We start from the raw sequence: 23,725 nt of genomic DNA on the forward strand, positions 1-23,725 counted from the left end.
CATTTGTGACGTTTCTAGAACCGGGTTTTTATTCCATTTAATATATTGTAAAATGGACACATTTTGAACATTTCGTCTTGCTTGGAAAAAATATCACCAATGCAATGGCAAACACTGATATACATTGATACCGTTTTATTGAAATTGTAGTAAAGCTTTATAAAAATTGTTATTTATGTCCTTCGTGTGTGGTCATGGTAGCAGCAGATAAAAATGAATCGCCAACTTTCACACGAGATGACCTTTGTCTTAAGAACATCAGTACCTATATGCAGACAAAAAATAAATACAATAAGATTAACATTTTTAATGGTGATGTTTAATAGGTTCAAAATAATATTACATTGTGTCACCCCGATGATCACGTGAAATATAGGTGGACCACATTATGCATATATACATTGTGTGATTCGGATACTGTTCTCCAGTGTGCTAAGGTACAACGGTCCAAAAAAAGGGTTTGTATTAAGGGATCTGGAATGAGCGTTTTAAGCGTTTCGACAGTATTTTTTGTGGGACATTAGAGTACATCAGACATATCGAATTGCATTCTGAATACGAAGAATGTCCTTCTGATATCAAATAATTTTGATTTTTTGAAATTCGCAATATAATACACATTTTATGGCAAATGATTAAAAATGGATATTTTTGATATTTAACAGTACTCGAAGTAAACTTTATAGATCTGATGATTTATACTTAAAGTGTATGTAGGTGGGATGAAAAGCCGACGATCAATTGAAAATTTTGACCTTTCGTATTGAAGATTCCCAAAACACCAAAAAAATTAGGTCTTTTTGGGAAAGAAATCCATATCTTCAATATGAAAGGTCAAAATTTTCAATTGATCGTCGGCTTTTCCTCCCAGCTACATACACTTTAAGAATATCCCAGCAAACACAAAAGATCATTCGCAAAAGGTTATAAAAGGTTGTCAGAAAACGTTTAAATGTCGGGTTATATAAAGGGTACATTAATGGTATAAAACCTTTTCATAACATTAAATAACATTTGTTGGTAATCTACTGCACAGCAAACACAAATGTTTTACAGAAAACATTTAAATGTCGGGTTATATAAAGGGTATAAAAACGTTTTAATAACATTCCAAAAACATTTTTGAAAACTTGGTACAAATCATTCTAAACAGAATGTTATTTTGGGGTTGAAAAAATATTTTGCAAAAAATGTTTGCCCAAAATATTTACAATGACGTTTTTAAAATGTTTTCACGACCTTTATATAACCCGACATTTAAATGTTATTAAAACGGTTTTAAAAAACATTTTAAGAACATTTCTGTGTTTGCTGGGTGCAAATATTTTAACATAATGTTATTTAAGTGTTGACAAAATATTTGGCCAAAAATGTTTGCAAAAATAGTTTACAATGACATTTCGAAAAGATTTTAAAAATATTGTTGCAGTGTGTTTTCATACAAAACGTTTTAAAACGATTTCATGACCTTTATATAACCCGACATTTTAATGTTATTAAAACGTTTTTACCTAAACCAAAACCCAAAATATAACTTATTTAAAACGTTTTAAAAACGTCGTTTCTGTGTTTGCTGGGATACCATTGGATTTATACAATTTACTTCGAGGACTGTTATATATCAAAAATGTGAAAAATATCAAATTTTAAAAATATGTCATAAAATGAAAATTATTTGATACCAGAAGGACATTCTTCGAATTAAGAATGCAATTCGATATGTCTGATGTGCTCTCATGTCCCACAAAAAATACTATCGAAACGCTCCTTCCAGATCCCTTAAGTATAGTCCGAAAATAAGGGTTCGCTAGCGGACCAGGGAACCTTAGGACTTGCGGACCAAACCATATCTCCCCATGCATGTGATTCATCTCTTGTTTTAGGTACGTAATCATGTAATGCCTTAACTCACAAAGGATTCATTTGTGAGTTACGGCTTTCTGGTTCTCAACCCTCGATGTAGGCCTAATGACAACACGACTTTCATTATACAGCCATAAAGCTAAATGCCTACTTCACATGATTCATATCAGCCAATCAGGCTCTACATCATCTGATTCATAAGTTTTATTTTATTTTATTTATAATATTCGGCTGAAACCAGGCAAAGTGCAATAGTGCTCAGAGGCTACTAAATTCAAGGGATGCCAAGCAGACTTTACGGGACAGGGATATAGGGAAAGGTCCAATTTTAGACACAGGAGGAAAACCGGAGCACCCGGAGAAAAACCTGCGAGGACGAGCATGGATCGGCAACCAAACTCACATGTGGCATCGGGGGGAGTTGAACCCGGACCGACCGCAGTGGTAAGAAGACCGCTACACTAAACCGTCCTCCCGCAAGTTGGGTGCCCATTAATATGAGGCCGAAATTACTGAGGGTGCCACCGCGCCGAAGTTATCGGGGTTCCCCGTTTCTAAACCACTGGGATTTAATCCGCCAATCAGAGCCTACGTGTGATTCAATCAGCCAATCAGGCCGGTCGCATTTTGAATCAATAATAGATATACTCACATCCTTATCCAGTAAGCATTGTCCAAAGAAAATGAAGACACCCTGAGCAGAACAGATGAAGAGGTACAATAAGATGAACAGAAACAAAGCAAATAATATAATATATTATATGATTATTTGTTGCTGATTAAAACTAAATATAAGAGAAATAGAAATTATATTTTTTCCGGCCATACCAAAATAATCAGTTTGGATGTTTACTTAAAATCCTTTAAAAGAGAATTATTGATAGCTTTATTTAAAATGGAAGGGCGTACTTTGATTCGGGCAATCCTTTGTATGCTTTTCAGCTAACAAAAGATTACCCAAGTCAAAGCACGCCCTCTACTTTTGTGCCCGCCATATTTCAAAAAGGCGAACTACATTAATCTACATATGTGATGCGATCAAGCAAAATCAGTCGGAACACGGAAACATTAAATTTTCAGTTTCTTCTAGGATAGCAAGCATTTACAAAGCTGGATTTTGCAGAAAATCCCATTGAAATTGAACAACCAGTTTCAAAGATATGAACAATTAAAGAGTTTCCAAAACAACAAGAAACAAAAGGATATATTTCTTTTGCTTTGCTGTATAATCAAAATCAATATTTCCGAGTTCCGACTGATTTTGCTAGATCGCATCACATATAAGTTTTGATGTGGCACAGCGGGGTCTCGCACATAATTATCACTGCAAACTTATTGTTTTGATGTAGTCTTAAAATGGCTTACTATTTCCAAGTTTCTCCTTAAGGGATCTGGAATGAGCGTTTTGAGCTTTTCGACAGTATTTTTTGTGGAAGCATGAGAGCACATCAGACATATCGAATTGCATTTTGAATACGAAGAACGTCTTTCTGATATCAAATAATTTTCATTTTTTGAAATTCACGATATAATACAAATTTTATGACAAATTATTAAAATTTGATATTTGTCACATTTGGATATTATAACAGTCCTCGAAGTAAATTTTATAAATCTAATGATACATTCTTAAAGTGTATGTAGCTGGGAGGAAAAGCCGACGATCAATTGAAAATTTTGACCTTTCATATTGAAGATATGGATTTTTTCTCCCAAGACCTAATTTTGTTGGTGTTTTGGGGAAAAAATCCACATCTTCAATACGAAAGGTCAAAATTTTCAATTGATCGTCGGCTTTTCATCCCATCTACATAAACTTTAAGTATAAATCATCAGATTTATAAAGTTTACTTGAGTACTGAATATCAAAAATATAAATTTTAATCATTTGCCATAAAATGTGTATTACATTGCGAATTTCAAAAAATCAAAATTATTTGATATCAGAAAGACATTCTTCGTATTCAGAATACAATTCGATATGTCTGCCCTAACGTTCGTACCACACCCCTTCAGAGGAATCAGATAGCAACGTTTGCACAGTATTTTTGTGGGACTAGCTACTCGATTCGTATCGTTACCTGTAGTCCATTGCAGATCGTAAACAAATAAGAGAAAACAATACTGGACGTCTGATCAAATTGCAGAACACCAAATATCCACGTGCCGCCGAGAAGAGGTATCAGAATTACAATTGCCCGAACACTGGCTCTAAAGATCACGATAAGTATAATGTACATTATTTACAAAAGTTCTGGTGTACAAATCCAAAAGTATTTCGGTATAAAGATGTTAAACATACCTCGATGACGTTTCGTTCTACATCGTAGTACTTTCTCAAATCGACTGATCAATTCTCACACTCCTCGACTGTTTCCTGTTGGAACTCGACATTGGCGGCGTTTTGGAGGAAACAGACGAGGAGTGTGAGAGTTGATCAGTCAATTTGAGAAAGTACTACGATGTAGTACGAAACATCATTGGTATACAGTAGAGAAATATCCCAATTCACAACTATTTGGACTATTTATTAAGCTAATTAAAGACATACAGTCATGTTTTGGCTATGACCTTTAAAAAAATTTTAATCCCGACCGACTGACCCAATTCTGAAAAAGTTGTGGAGGACAAGCAAACAATTTTTTTGGCCTAAATGTAGACCGCTTTGGTACATGTGCACATGTGAAAAGCGCTGTATAAATACCAACATTTATTTTCTTAAATTTTATAATGATAATAATGATGATGGGAGTTTTCCTCTATAAAATTAATTTAAGATAAATAAATAATTTTATACTTACTTAATCCTTGCCAAATCTGATTTATCCTTATTGGTCTTTAGAGATAAATATTTGTAGATAATTATTACCAAGAAGATCATATTAACCTAGAAAAAGAAACATAATTTTACTTATCAAAATTTTACGACGGAATAAACTGCTCACAAAAAGTATCGTTACACTTGAAAGTGTCGACGTGTTTTAAAAATTAAAAGAAGAGTATTTAGCAAATTAATAAACTCGGTGTGTGCACCATTTTATCTCGTTGAAAAAAGTTACAAGCATTTGAATGGTAAAGAGTCGGATTTCATAAGTTGCCGTATCCCCTATACACAGAATCCAGCTCAGGCGGCGGATGACATGATCGAGCCGGCAACTTGTGAAACCGCCCGGCCGTATAGCATTTTCCAATATACTCGGTTAGTTTTCGGTTAGAATTTAAAATTCATACTCCCCCTCATGCATCCAGCGAATTTATTAATGTGCTCAATACACTTTTGGTTAAATTTTTAAAAACTGACGTGTAACAATACTTTTTTGTGAGCAGTTTAGTTGTCATATGTGAGAGGATACTGAAACAAGGTGTCACCATAATATGCTCAGCAAAAAATACTCTGTACAAAATTTATTTGACCAACACTACTAAAATAATACCAATGTTATCGTAATTGGCTTAAATTCGGCGTTTTTTTTTTTTTTTTGTAAACGTTTAACTATGTAATTCAATTTTTACAACTTACAACTGTTATAGCCAGCGCCGGTGCGATAAATGCATATACGATGCCATGTTCAATTGGTAACCAGCAGCTGCACAAGAAACATGTTAATGTGTTTAGTATTCTCTGCGAAAAAAGTCCCATTTATAATTATTTACCAGGAAAGTATTGTAAACGTAACTAAGGGGTCGTAGCCAGGGACCCCAATTGTCAAAAAAGTAAACTATTCGCCGTAGAAGTGATGTAACAGTATTAACTACAATAGCAATAGGTGAAAACAATTTTTGAATATATCGCACTGCACTAGTACGTTCACGCGGTACCACTGGACAATGCTGGATTGCACCAAAGATATCAAAGAACAAGGATAAATACCCGGATCGTAATTCTATAGAATATTCATATCATACTGATCACTCGCACCTGTAAGATTAGTATCCTTGAAAAGAGCGGTATTATATTCAATCTATGATTGTAGACATACACAGATGATGAGTGCAACCTGCTTGTAATGCAGGGCGATATATTAAAAAATGCTATGGTAGTTAATGCTAAAAAGTATTAAAGAATGTCCAAATTAGAAAGAAAAAATAAGAAAAGGGTCACTTTTCTAATGTTCAAATTAGCCCGAAAAGTGTGTATTTTTAGGGATAGTAAGTCCACTTTTTCATGTAAGCAAATTTATTTTGGAAAAATCTACATTTTGCACGTTTTGGAAATTCCGCACACCTTTCCCCGCAAAATATCCTGGCTACGGGCTTACTAACCGTCTTCCCCAAGAATACGCATGTTTAAGTTTGGAAAACTAATTCTTGTATGGTATTTTCTTTAGAGGTGGGCTATGAACGTTTGGACAGTATTTATTGTGGGACATTAGAGCAAATCAGACATATCGAATTGCATTCTGAATACGAAGAATGTCCTTCTGATATCAAATAACTTTGATTTTTTGAAATTCGCAGTGTAATATACATTTTATGGCAAATGATTAAAAATTGATATTTTTGATATTTAACAGTACTCGAAGTAAACTTTATAAATCTGATGATTTATACTTAAAGTGCATGTAAGTGGGATGAAAAGTCGACGATCAATTGAAAATTTTGACCTTCCGTATTGAAGATATGGATTTTTTCCCCAAAACACCAAAAAATTTGGTCTTTTTTTTTGTCATTAGATTTATAAAATTTCAAATATCAAAAAATTTGTATTATATCGTGAATTTCAAAAAATGAAAATTATTTGAAATCAGAAAAACATTCTTCGTATTCAGAAAGCAATTCGATATGTCTGATGTGCTCTCATGTCCCACAAAAATACTGTAGAAACGCTCAAAACGCTCATTCCAGATCCCTTAAGATTGTACATGTATATGCTATTTAACGTCAAGCTGTGTCGATACCTACTTTGAATCGTCGATGGCATATTCCGTGATCCCCATTCCTAGTGTCACGGAAACAATGATCGCCGGCAGTCCTGAAAAAATGGTTATATGAAAAACTTGAAAGGTGGCAGTACACCAGAGGTCTTCAAACAAAGTAGGATTGCTTTAACTCTTTAAAAGGGCATTTCGTGATCCACAGCCTCATCCCCCACTTTTCTCAAAAAAGTTGAGATTTTTATATCACTGGAAACCTCTGGCTACATAATGTTTATGTACAAAATATTTCTTGCAGATTAATTCCTTTAGCAAAGATATCGTGAAATTTGAATTTCGTTCTGGTGCACCAGAACGAAATTACAACGTATTGTCTATGGAGCAGTGTAATACACATAATCATGCATAACTCGCAAACGCAATATCGGAATCAACTGAAATTTTGGGAATATGCTTTTTTCGTGGATATGTACTGAAAAATGTCATAAAAAGAGGATGCTAGGATCACGAAATACTCCTTTAATAAGCATTACTTTAACAACTTTTAACGAGGATTGAATCCTATCAGCAACTGAAGAATAATAATCGCCACTTAAACCTTCGCCCTACATCACGGTTGTTTGATGTAATCATTTATTAAATTTTCTAACAAAACATAATATTCAATTCTAAAACTATCACACTAATATTTACATACATTTCCCGCTCCTTTTAACATAGATTTTCGTTTCTTTATCAATTTATTCATCTTTTTCTGCTTTTTTTAGGTATTATTATTCTATAAACTGTATATTTGTGTACAAATTGAGGGCGCTATTTACATATATTTTAAATTTAATTTGGCCAAATAATATAAGTTATTCCTAACATTTCATAAAAAGTTTTTTTAAATTTTCATTGCTACTTGTTACTCTTTTTCTGACGTTTTATTGCAATTATACCAGCTAGTGTCTACCCCTTGTAAAGATGAAAACACGATTTAAGATCAATAGCGCCACCATTGTTCACCTTTTCTTAAAAATAATGTGGTTTTACATGCTATCAAACAACCGTAACATAAACCTAATTTCGTACTTGTACTTGTGCCGTCCACACCAACAGTGAGCTGTGTGATGGATTATCTTCCGTAATGTCATGCCATCAGTCTGTCTCTGTTGGTTGTAAGCCTGCTATGTCTGCCAGGGTTTGTTTATAATATTGGTCAACTCCATTGGAAATCCATACACCCCCCTATGGAAGACATAACCTTAATATACACCCCTAGTGTGGGACATTGATGTCATGTCTTCCATATATAGGTGGTGTATGGATTTAACCAGGATCTGTGATTTAACTGTAATAGCCCACCTCTTGCTTGCCACACTTGCTTTTACACATTCCAACCATCTTTTGTTTGATCTTCCTCAGCTCTTGGGCTTTTTCGATGTGTTTTGCTTCATGAGTTATTTTGTGTATCTACTTAACCATAATCACGACCCTAAATCTAGAATCTTACCCCAAGCGATGGGTGCACAGATCTTCAGTTTCATCTTCCGCGTGATACTCGGGTTAACTTTAAGATACAGATGTATTCCTTCTACGAACATCCACATGAAAACCACCAACCACAGATAATGTAGTAATACAGTCACCGTAATGCAGGCAATCTGTGTGAATATTGCAAGAATTGCTTCACGTGTCTTTATTATTATATTTAATTTACCGTATCAATTTCCGCACATTCCTCCACCACACACTCACCCACCCCCCTCTTGTATGAGTCCAACCCCATACACCCCACCTAACTGCACACCCTACAAATTCACATCCCTATCCACATAGGTACGGTACGCAATATTCGCTCCATACACGTGGGCACGAATACTTCAGTATAAACTTTTCAAGAAATTTTCTACCCTTGTAAGTTTTCCTTGCTCCGGATTTCTCTATTTGTACTATACAAAAGCAATCGTTTGGCTTCAAAAAGACAGACAGACAAAACCCTAAAAAACAATTAACAATAAAGACCCCCCTACACACACTCGCACAATTATTGAGTAATGACTGTATGTTAAAAAAAAAAGGAGCTCCAGTTGGCTGTACAATTTCTACAGCACTTTATAAACTAAAGAACAACATACAGAGGTAAACACGAATAACTGTTTCAGTCACCTTTGGTTTAGCGTTGATGCCAGTGACAAATACAAGTTGTGCCAGTAACAATGACAGAGCTAAGTTTGTATGGATACCAATAACTGCTTCACTCACCTTTTGTTTAACGTTAATGCCGGTGACAAATACAAGTTGTGCCAGTAACAATGACAGAGCTAAGTTTGTATGAATACCAATAACTGCTTCACTCACCTTTGGTTTAGCATTAATGCCGGTGACAAATACAAGTTGTGCCAGTAACAATGACAGAGCTAAGTTTGTATGAATACCAATAACTGCTTCACTCACCTTTGGTTTAGCATTAATGCCGGTGACAAATACAAGTTGTGCCAGTAACAATGACAGAGCTAAGTTTGTATGGATACCAATTCGAACATTCTTGTATAGTCTGTGAAAGGAATACGTATAAGCTTTATTTAGATGTATAATAGACGGCTTTAAAACTCAACCGCCGGTTCCGCCCGGTCCCGTCTGGTCGGAGCCGGTTTCTATAAACAATGGAACGAAGTTCAACGGCCATCAACCGCCGGTCAACTGCCCAGATAACATGGTGATATTGGTCCGATGGTGGCCCAATATCATTTGCTCATGGGCCCAAGACTGGTCCAAGATTGGGCTTGGGCCAAATATTGGGCCTATATTGGACCAATTTAGGCTGCCACCGTGATGCCAATATGAAGATTACCGATGGTAAGCCAAGATTGGCCCAATATTGGCAGCAAAAAATGCCGATGCCAAGATTGGCGTTCGAAAACCAACGTTGGGCCAATATATGCATGTTATCTGGGTTGTGGTTGAGTTTTGAAGCCGCCCCTAATTTAATTTGCATAATTTTCCTGCAAATGCCGTCATGGTTTTGTGAGGATCAATCGTGTGATATATACTGATTGCAGCGGATCCTTTCCTGGATGTATAATTGTAGTCACTGTGACTACAAAGATAAATAAAAAGAAAATGCTGTATTGTATCATGTACAATAATACAATTAACAAAGAAAAACAATGAGGTTCTTGCTTAGATTTGAAATTATTTTATTCCTTTTGTGTTTTCTTCTTCTGTATTCTACTCTTTGTATTCTTCTTCGTTTTCTCTTCTTCTTCTTCTTCTTCTTCTTCTTCTTCTCTTTACTCCTTCTCACGTTTATGTCGTTTTCTTCATTTTCCTCTTCCATATCAAACATTATTGCAGTACCGATCAGCAGAACAAATTATTTCCTGCCATAATTTCAAAAACGGCATAAAGGATGGGAAATGTCGAAGGAACTAGAGAAAAGTGTACACGCACAATCAAATCAGTAATAATAACCTTTTTAATGCAATGGGCGTACAAGTACTTACTTGGAAACTGCATACAATATGATCGTCGCAAGCAGACACACTATCGACATGGACATGGATATGTAGGTCAAATATGACAGGATCTTGACATGAACACTCGGTAATTCTTCAACCTAACGAAGTTAAAAACACTATTATCAATAAACACGGTATTTAATCGAAAGTGTTTGACGCACTGTCCTTATAGTTACTTGTAACTTCGACTCGATCCTTTCAATTTTAACCAATCCTTCTTGATAGCTCTAATTCCTGAGGTGTATGACCAAGATGGCGAATCAGTTACTTCACATGACCTTGGTAGTCCAGCTTTCCAGAAAGTGACATTTTTCGAGTTTCGTCAAATGAGTTATTACCCACTTTTCAGCTGGAACTATAGCAACATAATTATCATGAATTATTTTCGGGCTCGGTCACCCACCTTTGCAGAGTATTTTTGGTGGGACATGAGAGCACATCAGACGCACCAAGTTGCATTCTAAATACGGGGAATGTCCTTCTGATATCAAATAATTTGGGATTTTTAAAATTAGTGATATAATACAAATTTTATGGCAAATTATTAAAAAATTTACATTTATGACATTCATAAGGGAAATTAATTAGGAAACTTCATGTATATCTTCAATACGAAAGGTCAACACTTTCATGTGATGGTCGGCTTATCATCCCAGCCACACACACATAGCATTAGATTTATCAAATCTACCTAGTCTTCTTGAGGATTGTTAAATATCGAAAATGTCAATTTACAATAATGTCAAATTTGCCATAAAATTATATCGCGAATTTCACAAATATTTGATCGTATCGTACATGGTAAACACTTATAAATTTTATAATGCTTCAAATTCTAGTCTTATACAATTAATAACTTTCATATCAGAACATACTTCGACTAGTTGCATAAGAACCGCAAAGCTGGTCATGTGATTACAGCCGCAAGTCACGTGAGTCTCAGTTAAGTCGGTGACCGCACACCCTTCGTCAGACCAAGTTCTATATAACCAGTAATTAAAAACGAAAAACGTTGGTAACAAAACAGGAACTATGGTTTAGTTAAATGTATTATTCAGCCAAAATACTACAAAAAAATGTGTTTATTTTCTTCAGACGTGTGTTTTGTTTATTTTTTCGATACAAAAAATAGGACATTTTGACATATTGAGCAGTGGCGTAACTAGGGGGGGGGGGGCGGCAAGGTGCCCGGGCGCTACCACTGAGGGGGCGCCAAATCGCCAAATCATAATGCCGATGCCATTCCCACACCACCGCGTCTAAGATATTCTCGGGTGGGGGTAGGGGTGCCAATTTTGTTTCTTGCCCCGGGCGCTACCAACCCTAGTTACGCCACTGATATTGAGCCAGCCAAGTTTCGTCATTTGTTTGTTTGTGTTTACTCTGCGAGTTGTGTTGTAATTGCAAATTAATACATAATTATACGTTTATTAAACAAACATATCGCTTACCCAGTTGACGTTACATATTGACATGTTGGTGCCCCTTGGTGCGCCTGACAATAAAATACAATTACAACAAGTAATTGCAGTTTTGCACTAAAACACACGACTCTTGACTATGGTGTCAATGTTTAAATAACTTTAAAACATTTTTTTAAACATATCCGTACGTTTACACGGTTAACCGACCGGATTGTGGTCCGTTTAAACGGAATAACTGACACCCATACAGTGACAACCGTGGTATCAAAACACTTGTTCAAATAACTTACCGATAACAATAAGAATGTAATATAGAACAGATCCCCATTGTTATAAGAAACGGCTTGCTTGTTAGAAATATCATAGATATTAATCGCCGTCACCTTGCTGCCCATTCCAGAATACACTCGATTTGTGTCAGAATCATTCTTCACAGGGAGATTTAATTTGAGAACAGAAATAACTACCGCGTGATCTGAAGATTAAGAAGTGAAATGAGACCCAAATAGATAAAATAAGGTCAAGAAAGGGTAACACAAAGACTACTGCTGTTAAATACATTTGACACAACCTCACTGCCCTATAATGACGGCCGGTACCAGACAGATTCTTCCTTGAACATGTTTAAAGATGCACCTTAAGGTGGGACAGGTGTAATTAGATAGGCCAAAATCATCATTTCATCCAAAATTAGTTTTTGTCATTTTTAGACATATTAATGTATGTAGTTTTCATAACATTAAAAAAAATTTGGAAAAATTATGCAAATTGTATAAAAAGCGTGCTAATTACAACAAGAATCTTATTATTTTCTTTGTTTACGAACCCGTTGCATGACGTTTTTTACGCATTTCATTTTTTCAGCAAATATCGAATTTTGAAAAAATGTAGAGCCGCTATAGAATGTCCTATGAGGGCCATTGAGGTATCAAAATAAAGCTTATTTAATTATCTAGGGCATGGACCTAAATTAAAGTAAATTCAAAATACCTGACATTGTAATTGTGGTACCTTTTCAAAATTGCATTCACCTCAAATTGGAAAATCCAATGGGGTAACCCTACCTAACCCTGTATGTAACCAGAAGTAGGTCCATGCTCTAGATCTTTCAAATTGGCAAATTTACGCTAATTAATTATGCAAATTAGCTAATTAATATGCGTATTAATATGTAATTAAGTATGAAATGTGTATTTCTGCATATACTTGTTTCATATACTTATTAAGGGTATGCTAGTATGTTTCCACTAGAAAAAGTGTCAACAGCATTTTCTGATGAAAAAATGTTGAACAAGAACTCAAAAGCGAGAAAATGTATAATTTAGATGTCAATTAATGTTTTGGTGTCAGAGTAATCATACGATTGCATAATAGTTACCAAACTTAAATGACTTCGATGGAATTGCTATTTCCATTTCAGCGTTCTCGGGGTCATTCCCAACTGCATATGTTTGAGTACCGTCAGCACTGGATTCCGTGTTGGCCCTGAAGATGTATGAATCTGAAATGATAATTACTGCGTTAAAATACACCTCTTTGAATGTCGCCATTTGTAGTTTGGTATCCCATGTTATAGTTACCATTTTTCCCCAGCATCTTGGTGGCTATCTTGAATTTCAAAATGGCCGCCATTTTCTACATATTTTGGACTATAACTGGCTCCGAGCTCCACATCAAGCTGAAAATGGTGGCACAATACGCATGTTTATGATGTCAAGGATTACAATAAAAGCATATACAAGGGTATATGTAATTTCCAGCCATCTTGGATTTCAAAATGGCTGCCATCATCAATATGTTTTTGGCTTTATGTGAAGTTGTGAGCCACATAGCCAGCTTAAAATGGTGACAATACCAATATATTAATTGTAGTTGAAGTTTTATAACAATACAGATGACGCCGGCTAACATGTTGCATTCTGTTCTCGCCATTTGGTTCCTATGATAAACAGAAGCATTTGAAAATAATGGATATTTTTTTTTATCCTGGTGTATATTATTCATGTATATTGTCAAGAACAAAATTAATTCAAATACTGGAAGTTACGTTTTGTTAACATGACGTTTCGTTCGATACCATCAGACATCATCAGGTGACTGATTCAGGCCGATTGGTCATGTGAGAGACAGCAATCAATTCCTTTCTGTGCCTGGTCGGAAGCCTGTCGCTGAACAGGACTGTATAGACGCTTTCAACGGTCTAACGGGAGGGACTAGGAACAGAAAGGAATTGATCGCCGTCTCTCTCGTGACCAATTGACTTGAATCAGTCACCTGACTGATGTCCAATGGTATGGAACTAAATGTCGTGTTACCGAAACGTAAGTTCCAGTACTTTATTTAATTGAGCACTTTTGTTAAGTAATATTTTGTTTACAAGTGACAGCAGACTAGGAAGGAATGCTAAATACGATTTATTTCTAATGCGGGTGATTTTTCTTGTTTTTTTTCTTTCCTTTCCTTTCCTTCTTTCCTTTCCGTCTTTCCTTTCCCTTTATCCTTTCCTTTCCTTCTTTAAGTGTGCGGAAAGTACACTACAAATCAGTAGGTTTTTTAGTGGGGGCTACTTACCAAAATACGCAGTTTTTTCAATTTTGGTGTCGGTTATAGTACTTATATCAGGTAAATCCAACACCAGTTTGTCAAATGATTGTAAGAAATCTTCTACGTCTATATCGCAGTCCTAAATGAGGTTAACATGTATTGTAAAACAGTCAGTTCGTTTTGATTTTATTCCAAATGGGGCCAAAAAGGTACAGACATTAAAAACATTGCTACAAAATTACATAATAGTTGTCACATGTTTAAACCTGATGAAATACTTCTTATTATTCTTAAGACAATCTTAAAATTCCCAGATCAAATGAAAAGGCGTGTGATAGAGCATTCACCATAGACATGATAGATTCAATTTAAGAAACATTAATTATCTTAAAACCACATATTTTCCTTGATTACGACACTCAAAACGCTAGTCACTCACCGACCAAATTCCGTGTTGAAATGAGCAAAATTGTGAGCTACATCTTTTCGCTTTAAAATGAATATTCTCAGCCAAATGAAAAGCAATAATTTTATTTTTTTATTTCAGTAAATATCAGAAGAAAACCACAATGCTCGATACTCTGAGTTTTTAAATCCAGTCAAAACGAAAACAGTATCTGCCCTGTGATTTATTAGCCGATACCGCACTTTTATGTTTTAATATTTGGGAGCTACTCCCATTCCAGACAAATAGGCAAATACTGAGCAGGGCAGAAGGACTCACCTGATCAGTTTTACATTTAGCAGCCATCTCCAAGGCAACCATGGCAACTTGTTGATCATTATTCAAAGTTGTCAGAACACTACCACGGCTATCGGTAACTGTTACTTGGTCAGATGTCGTTAGCCTCACTGTGGAATGATCTGATGCTTCTGTAGATACCTCTTGATCGTCTATATCTGCAGTACTTACAGGATTGGTAATCGTTGAATGGATCTCTAATCGGGATCAGAGTCAATTTAAGATTTCCAAAATAATAAAGAAATTCTTTATTGTACCTTCTAACGTATTAGATTTTATACTAATGTTATACCGTTCTACCCACAAATCCATTCCGTCTTCTCCTTCATATTCATACGTATAGATTTACTAATATGCCATTTAAAACATTTAGGTTCTCTCAATTTTTCGGACTATTTATGGTTTGCTTTTTGTTTTACCTGTGCACTGCCACCCATCGCCGGTATAGCTTGCATTACATGAGCAGTTAAAACCCGGAATCTGATTATGACAAGTTGCTCCTACATGGCAATTGTGGGTACCTTCGGCACACTCATCAACATCTGCAAATTTAATATGTATCATTGTCATGTTTTCAACTTTATCATCATCATCGTCGTCGTCGTCATCGTCATCATCATCATCATCATCATCATCATCATCATCATCATCATCATCATCATCATCATCATCATCATCATCACAACGTCCATCAGTTATGGTTTCTTCTTATTTACCTGTACATTGCCATCCATCGCCGGTATAGCCTGCATCACATGAGCAGTTAAAACCTGGAACCTGATTATAACAAGTTGCTCCACTATGACAATTGTGGGTACCTTCCGAACACTCATCAACATCTGTAAATTTAATATGATATCGTTGTCATGGTTCAAACCTTAGTATCATCATCATCATCATCATCATCATCATCATCATCATCATCATCATCATCGTCATCACAACGTCCATCAGTTATGGTTTCTTCTTATTTACCTGTACATTGCCATCCATCGCCGGTATATCCTGCATCACATGAGCAGTTAAAACCTGGAACCTGATTGTGGCAGGTTGCTCCAACATGACAATTGTGGGTACCTTCCAAACACTCATCAACATCTGCAAATGTAATGATATTGTTATCGCCATGATTATCAACTTTATTATCATCGACATCGCATCATCTCCATCACCATCATTATTATTATTATCATCATCATCATCATCATCCTTATAATAATAACTTAATGAAATGGGAATAAAAGTACAATCATCTTTCAATTACTTTTAATCGATCCGAACAAAATGATACTTATCACACGGCAATCTCACCTGTGCATGTTTGTCCGTTCCCTGTGTACCCCGCGTTACAAGTACACTTAAATGACCCGACGGTATTAGTGCAATCAGCATTGACGTCACAGCTATCAGTATTCGAACTACACTCATCCAAATCTGATGAAAAATATTTATATTGAAATTAATCAATGAATTTATTTCATTTGTCATCCTCGTTACTTTTACTTTTATCCGCTACTGGTGCCTTTCATAGCATCATGGGGAGACATATCCTTCTTCTCTGGGCAAATCGGGTCATTGTGATCCCATGTCTTGCGAGTATTTCCTTTATTCCATCTGCCAACCTCTTCTTACTCTTCCTCTTGCCCTAGTTCCTGTTGTACGGCTGTTGTAAGTTCTTGCTGCAGGTTGGCTAAGGAACACGCGCATAAGGTGGCCGAACCACCTTACTTGGTGTTTTGCTACGTAGGTGCCCACCATCTTTCTGATACCCTCGCTGCTCTTGATTTCCCTCTTGACTTGTTAGCCGCTCTTCTTATAATTAAAGACAGAGATAAATGCAATTTATCGCGTCTGATGTCACTGTCAATTACGATCCTTGATTGGTTTACACATGTTAATCAGCGCGCACAAGGAAGGCCGATCTCTCTGGTGCTGATCGGAGAAAAGGAATAGCAGCAAATCGCGAAAAAGTTCGTACTTTTACAAGGCAAAAGCAGCTTTTCTAGGGATTGTGGACATGGTGCCTTCACCAAAGAAAGTTTCTTACTATAAAGCCCTAACTTTTGAGATGGTTTGCATGTCGAAAGGTGCAAAATCAACAATAAGGCGCCCGGTTATAAATCCGCGTTCAGCAAGTCATCATCACGACACTTGTAAACAAACCGTGCTCGAGTTTGATTGACAGGTGACGTCAGACGCGATAAATTGTCTTTATCTTTGTCTTTCATTATAGGCATCTCATTTTACAGGTAATGGGCTTTGGGGTTGTTCTTTTATTGAGAGTCCAGGTTTTGGACTGGTAGCAGAGTGAAAAAGGGGCTATTTGCCTCTTTTCTTTTCCTCTAGATTTTCTCTTTCATTTTTTGTTAGAGGGGCACTTTTTTCTTTCATTTTTTTGTCAGGGGGCACTCTGCCCCCACCCTTGTAGTCTCAATGGTTTGGAAACTGCCATGAAAACGCAGACATTTAGCCTAAATGTTTTCTGGTAACATTATGTGCATCCATTTAATAATGTTATAAAAAACATTTTGGGTTATCTGGAGTATCATAATTATTATAAGTACGATGTGGGTTGACATACCAGTGCATGTTATACCATCTCCACTATATCCGTCATTACATGCACATGTGAAGGCACCAGCAGTATTTAAACATGAAGCACCAGCATGACAGTTGTGTTTACCGGAACTACACTCGTCAATATCTATCCACAATAAAATAATGTAATTTATATTGAACAATAATGTCAGTTATGCTATTCACTCATATATACATTATGCACACTAAAACAACAATTTATACAATTTGTGTAGATCCATTTTCTATCAGTTTCTATTGATCACGGGGAATCTTTCGTGGAGCTGTTTTCAACATAGGCCTATTTATTATCACACTCGCGTGAAAATTCAATAGCAGCTACAACGGCGATGTCGACTCTGGAGTCAAAAATTTGACTGCCAAGAGTAACCGCTGGCGGCGCATCGTATTGTGAAACGCGAGAATTATGAGGGAGCTTTTTTATTTTACTGCGTAGGGTAAAATATTGAGATAAATAACACTTCATCAAGTTACGGGTGAAATTTGAAATGTTAATACCGTAACAATTTTACTAATTATGAAGATCACGTGAAATTGTCATGTGATCTAATAAATATTAAAAGAAGTAACACTTCATAAAATTACGAATGAAATTTGATGTTTTGAGACAGTAAACCTTTTACTAGTTTAGATCCCCGTATTTTGTCGTCATAGATTAATTTTGACGTACGTCTGATTATAGAAGATCACGTGGAAATGTCATTTTGAACTAGTTTTTGAATTAGCAATAAATCGCGTCTTCGATTACTACTTTACCTTTTCAGAAACATCCAAAATTATGATATGCCAACAGAAAACGAGTCAACAGCCTTTTTCTATAATCTACCGAGCTGACAACTGATAAAAACAAAATTTATAACTAGGACATATCTCACCTGTGCATGTTTGTCCGTTTCCTGTGTAGCCCGCGTCACACGTACACGCAAATGACCCATTGACATTAGTACATGCAGCAACAGCGTCACAGTTATCAGTTCCCAAAGTACATTCATCCAAATCTAATGCAAAACATTATAATCAGGTTATGGTGCGTGTTTTTTTGTTTTTGTTTTTGTTTTTTTTTGTTGTTTTTTGTTGTTGTTTTGTTGTTGTTGTTGTGTTTTTGTTTTTTGTTTTTTGACAACCTATCACTCTCGCATACATAAGCTCGCACAGGTAAACCCTCAATGTTAAGAACTCTTTTAAAGAACTATATACCGATAATAATTATTACATCATAAAAGTAATTCTATGTTTGTTTGTTTGTTTGTTTGTTTGTTTGTTTGAATCACTTAATTTGAACCAGAGTAAAATATTATACTTAAATTGTAAAATAATAAATAGTGTGTGGAGAATTACCTATGCATGTTACTCCGTCTCCATTATAACCGTCAATACATGCACATGTGAAGGAACCAGCAGTATTGGTACATGTAGCAGTAGTATGACAGTTATGTGTACCGTCGGAACACTCGTCATTATCTATGCAAAATATCATCATACTTATAAACTGTTGTAAGGTTTGCTTTTCAATAACAAATTTAAATTATAGAACAATGATTATTGACTCTATGTAATGTAAAACTTAATATTACGATAAACTCCGATATATAAACTGGTTATTTCAGTTGGTGGTATTTTCTTTGTTCTTTATAAAATAAACCATTCAGGAACGCAGCTCTGCACAGGTACAGCTGAGGTCCCTTGTCCAAGAGAATTCCAAGTTGGCTCAATGTTTTGTTGCAAACAAACTATCTGTGTGGCCTCGAACACGTATCGTTACACACACGGTAAGTCATGTCCAAAGGAGACACTTTTGGGCAGGTTATCAATTTTAAGGGTTTTACATATCTTAATAGAGATATTTTGCTCCACAACGCCGTTTTTTCCAATGAATTCCTGAGCGAAGATATTGAAATCGTAAGTTATGGTATCATAAAATTTGAAATTGAGATATCGGTGCAGATATTGTGCAGATCACCGTCCCGCACGCCATGTACGTACTGTGTTATGAACTTGCGTATGCGTTCAACTAATATTTCCATCGTAATAATAAAACGACGGTTCCTGCGTTTTATTTAAAATCTCGGATTTACCTGTGCATGTCACTCCATCTCCACTAAAACCGTCATTGCATGCACACGTGAAGGAACCAGGTATATTGGCACATGTGGCAACAGTATGACAGTGAGTATTGGTACTACATTCGTCAAGATCTAAGTAAAATATCAAAATATAATATTATTCATAATTAAAGGGCAATTACGTATGGATTTCTCTTTCAAGTATTACATTGATGATAACAACTACTATTATAATGATGACATATGGTAACCATAACTGTACTATGTGATAATTTCAAAAACAGTTTTGAGTTTTATTAATCATATAGTGATCTATCATTTCAAGCCATATTATAACATTTGCTGAGGAGGACGCTCTCAATATTTGTCAAAATTCTGTTTTTTACGTGATTATATTGTACTAAACCAACAAAATACCCTGCAAATATCAAGACCATAGGTACTGTAGTTTTGTCAAAGCCCCATGTACATACAGCGTCAGTTAAAACTTGCGCAGTACCAAAACCCGAAAAATTCTCGCCTATTACGATGATTATAAGCTGACTATAGTATAACACCATTCCCATTTGACCAGTTTAATTATTTTCTGCGCTATAATGGATCAGAGGAGTAGGCCTTACCTGTGCATGTGTGTCCGTTACCCGAGTAGCCGGCACTACAATAGCACGTATATGACCCCATAGTATTAGAGCAACCAGCATTGATATCACAGGTAGCAATACTCGAAGTACATTCATTTAAATCTAAGACAAACACAATTAATTCATGCAATTTAATCGAATTATTTGATGTTTTGTTTTTTAGTGTTTCTTTCTTCAAGTTCTTTTTTTTTTTTTTTTCATGTATTTTTTCTAAAATCGACATAATAATATGTAATTATTATTTCCAATAAAACTATTTCGCGCCATGACCGTACGTCGTCATTTTTCAATATTAGGTGTAAAAAGTTCTTTGTACGGCCACGTGATGAATTAACACTCAAATCAATATTACGGTAAGTCGAAAATTTAACATCATTTGTATCAATCCACTTTCATTTTACATGATTTTTTGTTCCGATTTGTATGAAGCACGCACATTATATCTTTGCTAATACCATAAGTTAAAATATACCTGTGCATGTTACTCCGTCTCCATTATAACCGTCATTACATGCACATGTGAAGGAGCCAGCGGTATTGGTACATGTAGCAGTGTCATGACAGTTGTGTGTACCGTCGGAACACTCGTCATTGTCTATGCAAAATACCAAAGAAACAAATGCAATTGTCAGAAGTTTGTTTAAAGGTTACAAAGTAGAACTGGCGGTACAAATCGTTATTCTTATGTTGTTTGTTTATTTTTGTTGTTTTCTTTTAATGACAAGGCTAATCAAGGCAAGCAGTTATCTATTGGGCAATGCTGACAGGTTGGCGCCAAGATAGCGGTTTACCTCACACTTGCAGCTCTGTATATCCTGGTTATACTTTTTTTTTCATGTTTCTTTTTCTAAAATCGACATTATATACTATTATTATATTTCCAATAAAACTATTTCTCGCAAGGAACGTAAGTCATCGTGTTTCAATGATAATTGTGTAAAAAGTCTTATGGAACTACGACGCGATGAATTATATGCTCTCAAGTCAGTATTTCGGTAAGGGTAAACTTTGCATCCATCCAATTTCATTATAGGTCTACATGATATAGGCTGACATTTAGATTTTCTGAATTGAGTATACTATGCTCCAATTCAGAGGAGGCTTAAAGGCGTTCCTACAATGCACTATGATTGGGAAATTTGATCAATATAACCTAATCTTAAAGGCAAAGTCCCCATTACCACACACACAAAATGGTAATTTTAAAATTGCAACGAGCTAATAAGACTTATCAAATTAAATTGGATTTTCTTATAGAAAACATTCTTAATGTCCCACTGCATAAATTTTATTCATAAGTCTCAATGTTTTAAATGTTAAATAAAAGGATGAAAACGCCAGATATTTACACACAGTCCCAATGCAAGGTATGGTCCACTGTGCCACACGTGTACAAAAGCCAGACATACCAATGTCAGAAACCCCATTGGGTTATGGGAATGTCTTTATACATCCTCTGGCTCCGATTTCTATGAAGCACGCACATAATATCTTAGCTAATACCATAAGTTAAAATATACCTGCGCATGTTACTCCGTCTCCATTATAACCGCCATTACATGCACATGTGAAAGAGCCAGCGGTATTGGTACAAGTAGCAGTATCATGACAGTTGCGTGTACCGTCGGTACACTCGTCATTGTCTATGCAAAATACCAAAGAAACAAATGCAATTGTCAGAAGTTTGTTTAAAGATTACAAAGTAGAACTGGCAGTACAAATCGTTATTGTTTGTTTATTTTTGTTGTTTTCTTTTAATGTCAAGGCTAATCAAGGCAAGCAGTTATCTATTGGGTAATGCTGACAGGTTGGCGCCAAGATAGCGGTTACCTTACACTTGAAGCTCTGTATATCCTGGTTGAAAACATGGCATTCTATATGCCGGCTGAATATGGGAGAAATGATCTCTTGTGAAAGTTAACTGTAAAATTTCACAGAAAGGTTACAGGAGCACCGAAGGTGTGCATCAACTGTATGACGCTCTTGTAGTACCAGGGGGCAGTAGCTGGCCTAACAAATATAGTGCTTAACTAACCATAGAACATCCGACAGCAAATGATGCTTTATTTAATATGGAACATTGAACCGGAGGCTGGAATCAAATGTTTTATTCCAAAATGTATAAAATAATATTCATCATTTTCAAGAAACTTAAAAAATTACACCATAACCACCACAAAAGGGCTCCGATTCAATGTCCTCCTCATCCGGTATTTGTTCAGAAAAGCAAAAATAATTAGTAATGTCTCACAGGGGCATAGCAAGCGGGTGGACAGGGTGGACGAAGTCCAGGACCACGGGAGTCAGGGGCCCCGAACAAAAGCAAAAATGAAATACGGGTGGTGATAAAGGAGATGTTAAAAGGGTCCAGTACTGCTCCTTGACCATGGGTCCCCGAAGCTCTTGCTACACCCCTAGTGTCTCACCTGTGCATGTTTGTCCGTTCCCTGTGTACCCCGCGTTACACGTACACGTAAATGACCCGACGGTATTAGCACAAACAGCATTGACGTCACAGTTATCAGTATTCAAACTACACTCATCCAAATCTAAGTCAAAAATAGTATAAAAATTTATATCCAATTCCTCCTTTTATTCCAGTACTGCTTATAGGAAACTGTTAAATGTCAAAATGTTGTCCGTGCATTGCGACAATACAATAAGCTTATATAATTAATTGTATATTAGTAGAACATTCATCTATATCTGTCAAAATGAAATTTCGGGGGCGAAAAAGAACACAAACTGCAGTTGCTTCATACAATATATTTATCTATTTTTATTTTTTCAGAGATTGTGCATGTCTTCGAGCTTAAAAAGCTTTACGATGTGGGCGCGTAGCGCGCAAAGATTTTGTATTTTACGCTATTTTCGCCCATGATTGGGATGAACCAGGCTTTATTGTGACAATGTGCGCGCGCAGTGAGCAAAAAGTTTGTATTTTACACTATTTTGACCCATGATCGGGGTGAATTTTGGTGGAAAAGGGGCTCCTTGCCTCCTTTTCGTTTCCTTTGTACTCCAGATTTTCTTTCATTTTTGTCAGAGGGCACTTTTTTCTTTCATTTTTGTCAGAGGGCACTCTGCCCTCATGCCCCCGGGCTACGCTACTGCTGCTGATAATTCAACAAGAACTGCAACACTGTCTTTAAAAATCAATCGTGATTTTTAAATGTATGAAGCACGCACATAATAGCTTTGCTAATACCATAAGTTAAAATATACCTGCGCATGTTACTCCGTCTCCATTATAACCGTCATTACATGCACATGTGAAAGAGCCAGCGGTATTGGTACAAGTAGCAGTATCATGACAGTTGCGTGTACCATCGGAACACTCATCATTATCTATGCAAAATGTCAAAGAAACAAATGCAATTACCAGAAGTTTGTTTAAAGATTACAAAGCAGAACTGGCGTTACAAATCTTTATTCTTATGTTGGTTGTTGTTTTTATTGTTTCTTTAATGTCA

The 23,725-nt window shown here is 35.9% G+C and overlaps 1 protein-coding gene across 1 annotated transcript; it reads right to left on the minus strand.

Annotated features, from left to right (window-relative positions):
* Positions 1–136: 136 nt before the first annotated feature.
* On the minus strand, positions 137–8,378 carry LOC140162288 (adhesion G-protein coupled receptor D1-like). The gene is made up of 7 exons (XM_072185525.1): positions 8,233–8,378; positions 6,766–6,835; positions 5,384–5,450; positions 4,665–4,750; positions 3,945–4,074; positions 2,516–2,557; positions 137–265 (listed from the first exon to the last, which is right to left on the minus strand). The coding sequence occupies exons 1-7, from the start codon at positions 8,327–8,329 to the stop codon at positions 170–172; spliced, it is 588 nt and encodes a 195-aa protein (XP_072041626.1). The 5' UTR covers positions 8,330–8,378; the 3' UTR covers positions 137–169.
* Between the last annotated feature and the right edge of the window lie 15,347 nt (positions 8,379–23,725).

Source organism: Amphiura filiformis, chromosome 10, assembly GCF_039555335.1.
Source record: "Amphiura filiformis chromosome 10, Afil_fr2py, whole genome shotgun sequence".
NCBI lineage: Eukaryota > Metazoa > Echinodermata > Ophiuroidea > Amphilepidida > Amphiuridae > Amphiura > Amphiura filiformis.

Coding starts and splice junctions, on each gene's coding strand:
- LOC140162288 (XM_072185525.1), bottom strand. CDS start 8,329: ATGTGGATGTTCGTAGAAGGAATACATCTGTATCTTAAAGTTAACCCG. Junction 5,451..6,765: donor TATGCCATCGACGATTCAAA/GTAGGTATCGAC, acceptor TTTCTTGTGCAG/CTGCTGGTTACCAATTGAAC. Junction 4,751..5,383: donor CGGCGCTGGCTATAACAGTT/GTAAGTTGTAAA, acceptor TTCTTTTTCTAG/GTTAATATGATCTTCTTGGT.